This window comes from Belonocnema kinseyi, chromosome 9 (assembly GCF_010883055.1).
Source record: "Belonocnema kinseyi isolate 2016_QV_RU_SX_M_011 chromosome 9, B_treatae_v1, whole genome shotgun sequence".
In the NCBI taxonomy this organism is placed as follows: Eukaryota; Metazoa; Arthropoda; class Insecta; order Hymenoptera; family Cynipidae; genus Belonocnema; species Belonocnema kinseyi.
Window position 1 is genome coordinate 101,769,898 of NC_046665.1, and position 11,613 is coordinate 101,781,510.

At 29.5% G+C, this 11,613-nt stretch overlaps 1 protein-coding gene across 1 annotated transcript in view; it reads left to right on the top strand.

The window, feature by feature from the left end:
- Nucleotides 1–8,533, top strand: part of LOC117180115 (neuronal PAS domain-containing protein 4) — a 73,810-nt gene extending 65,277 nt beyond the window's left edge. The window contains exons 9-10 of the mRNA XM_033372448.1: nt 1,943–2,570; nt 8,128–8,533. Coding sequence (XP_033228339.1) covers nt 1,943–2,570; nt 8,128–8,364 — 865 coding nt within the window. The 3' untranslated portion in view covers nt 8,365–8,533. The remainder of the gene's footprint in view (nt 1–1,942; nt 2,571–8,127) is intronic.
- The last annotated feature ends 3,080 nt before the right edge of the window (nt 8,534–11,613 follow it).

Sequence of the window (11,613 nt, forward strand, 5' to 3'; positions counted from 1 at the left end):
AGCTATCTAAGGATGGTACTATAGAACGCCACCTCAAGGTAGGCCTAGTGGCGCCATCTCTTGGTCAGGCCGGAAACTTATCAATCCACCCTCGTAATACAAGTCTAGTAGCTGGATATCTCGACGCCTGTTGAAAAGAAAAATTAGAACGACAATTGTAAATCATTTCTGCGAACACTTGTTCCTGGCAAACAAATTTCTGCCCGCGAGAAAAAAGTTTGCATGGCTCAAGAATTGCAAGACACTTGGAAATATCTGGCTAAAGCTTAGTTCACTGTTGAATGGCAGCATGGCGAAAGCCTTGCTCCTGACCGTTTCACATGCTTAGGACACGCTAAATACAAATGATTATTCTTAATAACATGTAAGTCTCAGAGAAAACTAAACTGCGTTAAAAATGAAAATATTAGGTTTGCCAATAGCCGACACGTCTCTAAATGATAAGTTTCCTATCCGGGTGCATGGGTTCGCGCACCAGGTAGTGCAGCACATATTCTATGAGAACCTTTTAAGAATTTAAATTGTGCTAATTACCAAAATAACTACCATTAGTGAGTCGACGATCCGGGTGAATCTAGTCGCCTACTAGGTAGCTTAGCACGTATTCTTCGAGAATTTTTTCAAAATTTAGATTGTTCAAACAGCAAAAATTACTAAAAATTGGGAGCTGACGATCCGGATGCATCAGGTCGCGCCACAGGTATCTTAGCACGTATTCTACGAGAACTTTTTCAAAATGTAGATTGTTTCTACAGCCAAAATTACTAAAAACGACTTGTCGACGATCTGGGTGCTCCAGATGGAACACAAGGTAGTTTAAAACGTTTTTTTTTCGAGAACTTTAAAAAAATTTTAATTTCGTCAATAATGAAAACAATTCCAAATGGTGATTCGACGAACCGGGTGCACCAGGTCGAGCCCCAGGTAGCTTAGTACGTATTCTAGAACTTTTTAAAAATTTAGATTGTTTCAACGGCTAAAATTGCTAAAAATTGTGAGTCGATGATCCGGGTGCACCAGATAGAGCACCAGGTAATATAATACGTATTCTACGAGAACTTTTTAAAATTTAAATTTTGTGAATAATGAAAACAATTCCAAATGGTGAGTCGGCAACCCGTGTGGACTAGGTCGCTCTTCATGTGGTTTAGCACGTAGGCTACGGGAACTTTTTCGAAATTTAGATTATTCAAACAGCCAAAATCACTAAAAATGAGAGTCGAACACGGGCACGACCTGATGGACCCGGGTCGTCGACTAACCATTTGGATTTTTTTTCATCATTCACAGACTTTAAATTTTTTAACGTTCTTGTAGAATACGTATTGTACTACCTGGAGCTCGACCCGGTGCACCCGGATCGTCGGCTCACAATTTTTAGTATTTTTGTCTGTTTGAACAATCTAAATTTTAAAAAAATTCTCGTCGAATACGTATTAAATTACGTGGTGCTCGACCTAGTGCACTCGGATCGTCGACTTACAATTTCTAGTTATTTGGGCTGTTGAAACAATCTAAATTTTGGAAACGTTCTCGTAGAATACGTGATTAGATACATGGGGCGTGACCTGGTGCACCTGGGTCGTCGGTTGACCATTTTACGTAATTTTGGCTGTTGGTAATCTCTTTGTGCACAATTTTCGTTTTACAAACCCTCTAATCCATATATTGGAAGCATGGACGATAACTTCACGATTTACAACACTTACAATACATGTATTTTAATTTCCTCATTCCGATACCATGGTTGCAATTTCACCTTACGCTTGTATTGTAGGATGCTGGTAGATGTGTGGTAGAATTCCAAACATTTTTAACAGTGTACGACACATATATATTAATTTATATTTATATTTTCGATTGCTTCGAAATTGACTTTTCAGTATTTAGGTCCCTTTTGGATAAACGGCGCGAACTAATAAAACTATCTTTTCAATTCCAGTGAAAAGGAAGCGGAAGTCATGAGAGCAAGTACCTGGCTCTATCAGTATTCCTCCCAATCAAAGTTCACCTACGGGGTTTGTCCACCAGGGCAAAACCAATCAATTCCCTACACTCATCATCACGATTATGCAAGACCCAATTTGATGCCCGAAACCGATTCCTCCCCATCTTACATCATCGAAGAATCCTGGAAAGACAGACCTGTAAAAACAGAAGGAGAATATACAATGCCAAAATGCGGAAGACTGACCCATGAAGAAGCAGAACCAGTGGACATGTCCATTAACAGTTCCTCCGAGCATGAAAATAGGCCCCTTCATCCCCTTGCCCACTCCCTAAATTTTAGCCCGAAACACCACAAAGGTCAAAAGTGCCTTTCTCACCCAGGATACAGAACAAAAATTCTACAAATTCCTGGTCAATTTTCGACTGGCGATTCGAATAAGTATAACATCATCGACCTGGACAAAGGTCATGTTGAAGGTTGCGACAGGAATTACTCGCAAAAACGGTTGCTGGTTAAACCTTTGCCTCAGATGATGGAACCGACTGATTCCGTGGAGCAGTGGAGCTCCAGTCCTTTGTGGTCTGATACTCTCCAGAGGGTACCGGATGTGGTTCATCAGGTTGGTTTTAATTTTGGTAGAAGATGGGCTTAAAGCGAGAGGATTTTAATTTTTAAAGTTCAATTTAAAAGTTTCCTGTTTAAAAATTCCCATTACCATGTTGGCTTAAGGTCAGGGAAACCTCGAAATCGGGGAAAAGTTAGGTAATTTTGTTGATTAGGGAAAGTCAGGCAAAAGTCAGGGGTTCTTAAAACAAAATTGGCATTTCTTGAAGAAGCCCTTTAAGTCTGGAGTCACTTTATTATCACTCCTTTTATATAAATGTCACAAAAGTTATTTTTAAAAACAAAAAGATCACTTCAGTCAATTTTCTTTCAATCAATTAACCTATGGGTTAACGACTATCAGAGAGTGCACTATTCAATAAAGGCATTACAGGTACCTCTTTCAGAAACTTATTTGCAGTTATTTTAAAAGATTCCTAAAATTTTTAACAGATTCGAATCATTTGAAGAGATTTAAAAGAATTTTAAGACTTTAGAGCATTTAAAGAAATTCCAATGAATTCTCAATAGATTAAAAAAAAGGGATATTAAAAAATTTGAAATATTTTAGGGTATTTTTAAAGAGTTCAAAGAAGAAAAGAAAAAGATTAAAAGGCTTTAAAGAATTTGAAGTATTTTATGGGATATTTAAAAAATTTAAAGGAATTTTCAAAACATTAAAAATATTTTCAGGGATTTTAAAAGACTCCAAAGAGTTCGAAGATTTCTCAATATATTTGAACAGTTTATAGGCATTTAGAAGGATATTAAGTTTTTTAACATCTTACGAATTTTGAAACGCTTTAGAAAGCTTTTGAGAGATTTAAAAAGATTCAAAAGGATTTGAAATATTTGAAATATTTCTGAAGATGTTCAAAAAATTTAAAGACCTTCAAGAATTTTAAAGGATTTCCAAAAGATTTTAACAAATTTCAATGGATTTTAAATATTTTACATGATTTTTAAAAATCCTATGGAATTTAAAATAGCTTTTATAAGTTTCCATGAATTTTAAAAGATTTCAAAAGATTTGAAATATTTGAAATATTTGAGGATATTTTAAGAGATTTCAAAGAGCTTTTAATATAATTGAAGAATTTTACAGAATTTAAAAGGACTGTATGTTTTTTTGAACACCAAAGGAATTTTTAAGATCTTGAAAAATTGTCCAAGGAATTCAAAAGATTTAAAATGATTTGAAATATTTTTACGTATTTAGAAAGATTCCAAGTCCTTCTAAAATGATTAAAATGTTTGTAGGGAATTTCTTATGTTTTGCATTATTTGAAGAAATTCTTCATGTTTTGACGAATTTACTAGATTTAATAAAGATATAAATATATTTGATAGAATCTCTCTAATGTTTTAGGGTATTTAAAAAGATTCCTAATTTTTCTTTACAGATTTTAATAATTTGAAGGAGTTTTAAAGAAATTTCAAGACCTTAAAGTGTTTAAGAAATATAATATTATAAAAAATTTTTTAACAGATTTAATGAATCACAAGAGGTTTTAAAAGATTTAAATATTTTTAGGATAGTTTAAATTATTCCAAGGAATTTTAATAATTTTTCAATCATTCAAGGGCACTCCAAAAAATTTTTAAAGATTTTAGGATATTTTTAAAAACCTTAAGGAATTTTCAAGAGCTTTAAAATTTTTCAAGGAATTTCAAAGGATCTCAAAGAACATGAAATATTTTATGGAATTAAAAAAATTCCGAAGAATTTTTGAAAGCTTAAAACCGTTTCTGGGGATTTTAAAAGATTTTAAACAATTTGTGACTTCTGTGATATTTTAAAAGATTTGAAATATTTTCAAATAAATTTCAATCATTTGATGGGATTTCAAAGAATTTTAGGGTACTTTTAAAAGATCTAATGAATTTTCGTAAAATGAAAAAAGCTTGAAGGGATTCCAAAACGTTTCAAAGGTTTGGAAATATTTTAGAGTATTTTTAAAGCGTTCAAGGAATTTCGAACAAATTCCAATGATTCAAAGGTATTCCACAAATTTTTTAACGATCTTAGGGTATTTTTTAAGATCCCTAGGAATTTTAGCGTATTTTTAAAAATCTCAAAGAATTTTCGAGAGCTTTAAAATTTTTAAAGGAATTTCAGAGGATCTCAGAGAACTTTAAATATTTTAAGGAATTAACATAATTCCAAAGAATTTTTAAAAGCTTATGACCGTTTCAATCATTAAATAGGCTTTTAAAGAATTTCAGGGTGATTTTTAAATTCCCACAAAATATTTAAGAGCTTCATAGATTTTCAGGGGATTTTAAAAGATTTCGAGAGATTCAAAATATTTTACGGGATTTTTAAGAATGCCAAGAAATTTTGAAAAGGCTGAAAAAGTTTTCACGGATTGCAAAAGATTTCAAAGGATTTGACACATTTTCGGATATTTGAAGATTCCGAAATTTAAAAAATATATTTTAATCATTTTAAAGAATTTCAAAGGATTTCAGGCAATTTTGAATCCAATTACGAATAGTTTTGAAGATTCCCAAAATTTAAAATGGATTTCAATAATTTTGAGGTTTTCTAAGGCTTTTAGGGTATTTTTTAAAATTCCAAGGAATATTTAATGGCTTGAATAATTTTAAAGGGATTCCAAGGACTCTTCAATTGATTTAAATATTTTGATGGTATTTTAAACAACATTGAAGAGCTTAGGGTATTTTAAAAAATTGCAAAGAATTTGTAGTAGCTTTACAAAATATCAAGGGATTTGCAGAGATTTTAAAGGATTTTAAATATTCTAAATTATAAAAAAAATTCAGGAAATTTTCAATGTATTTAAGGTATTTAACGAGATTTCAAACGATTTGAAATATTTTTGGGTACTTTAATAGTGCGAAGATATTTTCGAGAGGTTTAAAAAGTTTTAAAGATATTAAAAAGATTTCAAAAGATTTGCAGAGTCGCAGAGCATTTAAAAAGATTCCAAGGAATTTTCTATTAATATATTTTAAAGATTTTTTTAGGATTTCAGAAAATACAACTAGATCCCATAGAATTTCAGGGGGTAGAGGGTATTTAAAAAGATAAAAGCGAATTAAGAGAAAAAAAGAGATAGAAAATAATAGAGGTTAATAGATGTATAAAACAATAAGATAGAGAAGAGGATATTAAAAAATAGACGGTAATTTAAATTGGCAGAGAGATAGTAATTTATTGGCGTGGACAGATTAAGGATAGGATGAAATAATAAAAAGAGAGGATTGAAAAGGACGAACGGGGATTTAAATTGACAGAGAGATAGAAAAAGAAAGATGTTGATAGATGTATGGCACGATGAGCTAGGGAAGAGGAGATTGCAAAACTAAGGCTTGAATGTAGATTGACCGAGAAATATTAAAATATTGACGCAAATGGATAAAGGATAGGATAAAATATAGAAGAGTGTATTAAAAAGATAAACATGAGTTTAGATTGACAAAGAAATAGAAAAAATAGACGTTGATAGATGGAGGATACGATAATATTGTGAAGAGGTTGAAAAATAAAAAATTTGATAAACCGTGAAATAAAAAATATAGACGTGGGTAGATGAATGCCAGGATGAAATAGACAACAGGGTATTGAAGAAGATAGACGTCATTTTTGCTTAACAAAGAGATAAAAACAGATAGACATTGATAGATGTAGGGTAGGATGGGATAAGGAAGAGATTTAAAAAGATAGGAAGTAATTTAGATTGACAAAGATAGAAAAGGATTAACAAGAATTGATTAGGGATGAGGTTAGATAGAGCATCGGAGATTGAAAAAGATAAACGTGAACTAGGATTGACAAAGATATAGAAAAAATAGACGTTGATAGATGGATGATATGATGATAATGAGAAGAGAAGATTAAAAAAGATAGAAGTGAGTTTATATTAATAAAGAGATAGAAAAAGATAGAGGTTGATACATGTAAGGTACGATGAGATAGAGAATAGGAGATTTAAAAAAAATGGTGATTTAGATTGACAGAGGGACAGAAAAATATTGATGTTGATAGATCGACGTGAATTGAGATTAACAAAGAGATAGAAAAAGACGTTGATAGACTGACTTAGGTGGTTGGTTACTTTTACCGTCAGCCACCTAGCGGCAAAAACGTCAGGCTTACGTGGAAAGATAAAGGATAGGATGAGATATGGAAAAGAGGATTAAAAAAGTCATACGTTATTTTAGATCCACCAGGAGATAGAAGAACGTAGATGTTGATAGAAACATCATACGAAGAGATAGGAAAGAGGAGATTGAAAAAGATAGACAGGAATTTAGATTACCAAAGATAGAAAAAGATTCATAGGAATAGATAAAGTACATGAGATTGAAAAAGATAGACGTGAATTTCGATTGACAAAGATATAGATAAAGATAAAATTTGATAGAAGTATGTTGCGATGAAGTAGAAAAGAGGGGATTGAAAAGAATAGACAGGAATTTTTGTAAACGAAGATAGAAAAAGGTTGACAAGAATAGATCAAGGATAGGATTAGATAGTGTACAGGAGATTACAAAAGACAGACGGGAATTCAGATTGATAGAGAGATAGAAAAATATTGACAAGGGCATATAAAGGATAGGATGAGATAGAGAAAGATTGACGTCGATAAATAAAGGATAGGTTGAGATAGAAAAGACGATATTTAACAAGAGATACGAGAATTTAGATTGAAAAAGAAATAAAATGGATTCAAAATTATTCGTACAGATAGGATACCTCTGTTTTTAATTCCAGTAGGGTTAAGAAGCGTTTTTATACTGCTGCATTTTTTAAATTACAAAAACAAAGATTGCAAACATTCTTCAAAAACAAAATAGTTGTAATTCTAAGAATTAAGGAGTATAAAAACGTTCTTTACTGCCTTCAATTTGATTTTTCAAGCAGGAAACTCGATCTAAATATGATTAGTAAATAAATATTTAACCTTGTCAAAAATAAGAATCATATGACGTATGTATCAAGTGCGTTTAAATTATTTTCAAGTCCTATGAATTTATAGTGAATTTCTTCAAACCCGTCTAGAATCCTTATGAATTTCATCGAATCTTTCTAAACTCTTTTTAATTCAAAAGAAGATTAGCCACATTGTTAATTTACATTAGTCACTTTCAGTGACTTTTTGTGTCAGAAATCAATCACTTTTGGCCACTTTTTCGTTTTGAATATGTCCCTTTGATTTTTTGAAGCAAATTAGGCTGTGGAAGCCCTCAAAGTATTAAAGTGAAAATTAGGTAAATTAAAACTTAAAATTGGTTTGTTCCATTTTTAAAAGATTATATATTAAAAATATTGCAAGATTAAAATTTTGGTTTTCAAATCTCAATTGTTAGGGAAAATGATAAACTAGTAAGGGAAAAATCAGGGAATTTTGAAAGCAAAGTTTTGCGGCCACCCTGTTTCATCGACATTTACCAAACTCTAGGTAATTCGAGGGTTCGTTTTGCCACTTAGCTGAAAGCATTTTAGTCTTCAGAATTTGAACATATTATTACTACATCTTGAAGTTTTATGATAAAATTAATAATTTTCACTATAATTATTGGGAATTTTCTACTTTTGTTATTAGGACTTGAGTCCGTACATCACTACCCCAACTACTCCGGCTGACACCCCCGATTCGGAATTGCATTCTGAAGCACCGGTTTTTAATTTCGACTGGGCTGGGGAACAGCACGTGCCAAATCTGAAGATATTCCGCAACACTAATCACGAAGTGAGAAAAATTCATGACGTACAGCCGATAACTCTTCATTTGCCGAAAAAGAAAAATAATACTGAGCAGTCAAGAGACTTTTCGAAATGAATAGCAGGCTTTAATTTTTGGGGGAATTTGGAACCCTCAAGACGGTTAAAAATTTTTAAAAAATTAAGAAATTATCTTTTGGAATTTTTTGAATCCTTGTGCGCCCACCTAGGATACCCGGGGATCCATCATAAAAAGAACTCAGTTTTGAGTGCATTATTTAATTACTTTCAAGTAATTTGATTGACGCACTTGAAATGTCGTGAAACCTGTTCAGTAATAATAGAAATAATAATTTAGATAATTATTAATTAATAATTAACTGTTTTGGTTGTTCTTTGGGCATTTAGTGTGTTTAACGTGTTTTGTGCCTTTGGCGCTCACTTTCAGTATTAATTTATTGAAATGAAAGACCGGAAAATTATTTCAGTTGTATAATTATGAAAAAAAATGAAAAAAAGCAGGTGGATACCCAAGTATCCTGTGTGTGCAACAGCGTGGATAAATAATAATAAATAATTTGTTGGGTGTGCACACAAGGGTCAAACATTGTGGCGAATGCTATTATTTTCGTTGAGCTTCAAAATAATTAATAATATGTTGAAAAAATGTATAAAAATGTTTTTTCTATAGGTATATATTTTTATTAGTGATATAGAAAGTTTCTTTTTAAAAGAAATTATTTAGAATAAAAGTAGTGTAGTTTCGGTTTATAAATTTATAAGCAATAGATCATTTAAAACTGAAGGGTTTCAATAAATCCCTGACGGTGCTGATTCGAGCCTAATTTCAGATTCCTCGTTGTTAGCACAACTGGATATAATTCAGGGTCCGGATTCAATAAGGCATCATACAATTTTTCCTTTTTTCCTTTTTTATTTTTTTACATTTCTTAGTTTTCAAATTATACATAAGAAAATAGGTGGAACAAAATTATCGAAGATTTGGCAATCATTGTTGACCATCTGATTGGCTGCGTGCTTCGTAAAAATTGCTTCAATTGGCTGTTTTCAATTCGATCTTTTGAATTTTCCTCATTTTTAAATCGAAATTCCCAAATAAGAAATTAATAATTTAAAAATGAATTTCTTATAAAGAAAATTTATCTTGTAAATCATTTTTTAACAATAAAGGCAATAATTATATTCTTAACTTCTTGAACAAGTTCAGAAATATATTTTTGAATATTACCAAACATTATTGATAAAAGAGTAAACTTTATTTGGGATTGTTTTTTAATGTTTAGAAAAATTAATTTTTAACCTTAAAAATTTAAAAATATGTCGAAAAAAATCTGCAAGATTTTCAAAAAAAATTTTCCTAATTTTTTCAGGATTCAGGAATTTTTCAGGAATTATTTTAAAAGATATTGCGACGTTTAAGAAGTTTTAAGAAGATTCAAAAATAATATAAAATTTAAATACGCTCAAAAATTTTTTTTAAAAAATCAAGATTTGGTAAAGATTTTCAAATACAATGATAGTTTTTTCAGCATTTTTTATCACACTAAAATTTTTAAGGAAGAATATTTTAAAAGATTTGAAAATATTCTAAAAAATTAAAAAAAAATTACAAAGGAACCAGGACGATTTTAAGGCAATGTTTCTAAATATGCGGACTTCTTTAAAAATTGTATTAAAAAGTCCATAAGATTTAAAAGATATTTAAAAATTTACAAATGATTTTAAAGAAAATGGAAATAGATTTTGAATTATTACAAAAAACTTCAAAAATGGTCAAAAATGAATCTAGAAGATTTTAAGGCAATTATAGCAATAATTTGAGTAAGTTAAAAATGTATTTAGGAATTTTAGGAGTTTTTAAGGGAGTACAAATATTTTTAAACTTTAACAGGCTCCCGAAAATTTATAATATATTTTTTCATCAAACGTGAAATATTCCTGAATATGTTTTAAACTGACTCGAAATATTTCGAATATTTAGTAAAATCCTGTGAAATAAGAGAAAAACGATTTAGAAATTTTATAGACGTATCTGAAAACTTGAAAAATCTTTTAGAATTTTCTCAAGAAACATAGGAAAATTAGACTTCTATCATTTTTAAGAAAATAAACATAGAGACTTAAAAGAGAAATAGTTATTCGAAATTTTTATTTTCGATTAAAAATGATTTTCCTTCTCAAAGTTTAAGAAGTTTCTGAAAGATTTAAAAATAATAAAAAAATTTGAAAACATTAAAAAATTTTTTGAATAAAATTGAGATTTTGTAAAGATTTTCAAATAAAATTATTTTTGTTAGCACTTTAGAAGATTTTATGATTGCAAATTTTTGTATTAAGATTCGTAACTAAAGAGAAACTTTGTTAAATTCTTGAAATGCTTCAAGAAAATTAAAAAATATTATTAAGATTCATGGGAAATTTTTTTAAGATTTTTTATCAACCCAAATTTTGGAAGAAAAAATATTTTAAAAAATTTAAAAATATTCTAAAAGATTTAAAAATTGTTAAAAAGGACCAGAAAGATTTTAAGGCAATTTTTTCAATTGAACGAAATTTTTTCGAAATTGTATTGAAAAGCTCAACAGATTTAAAAGATATTTAGAAATTTGCAAAGAATTTTTTTAAAGAAAATAAAAATTTGAAAATATTCTTCAAAACTCAAAATAAAATGTAGATTTTTGAAGGATTTGAAAGAAAATTTTGAATTTTTTTAAAGCTTTTAATATTTTTCAAGATAATGATCAGTTTTTCTTGAGATTCAAATAAATATATAAAGTGATTCTTCATTGAAACAAATTAATTTCGAGAGAATATTTAAGTATATTTTGAAATATTACAAAAAACTTCAAAATGATCAAAAACGAATCTAAAAGATTTTAAGGCAATTATATCAATAATTTCAGTTAGTTTAAAATATATTCAGAAATTCTCGAAGTTTTGAAGGGAGTACAAATATTTTTAAACTTTGACAGATTTCCAAAAATTTATAATATATATTTTTTTTATCATACGCGAAATATTCCTAAATATGTTTGAAACTAACTCAAATTATTCCGAATATTTCGTAAAATTCTGTGAAATAAGAAAAAAATTATTTAGAACTTTTATAGACGTATTTGAAAACTTGAAAAATCTTTAAGAATTTTCTCGACAAACATAGGAAAATTAGACTTCTATAACTTTAAAGCAAATAAATAAACTTAAAAAAGAAATACTTATTCAAAATTTTCATTTTATATTGAAAATTACACAGGCCCACAAAAAAAAAACAAAAGTGTCTGTGCAATTGACCAGACCTATATATTTTTATGTATTTTTCGACGCTGAATCCGAATTTGCAATAAAA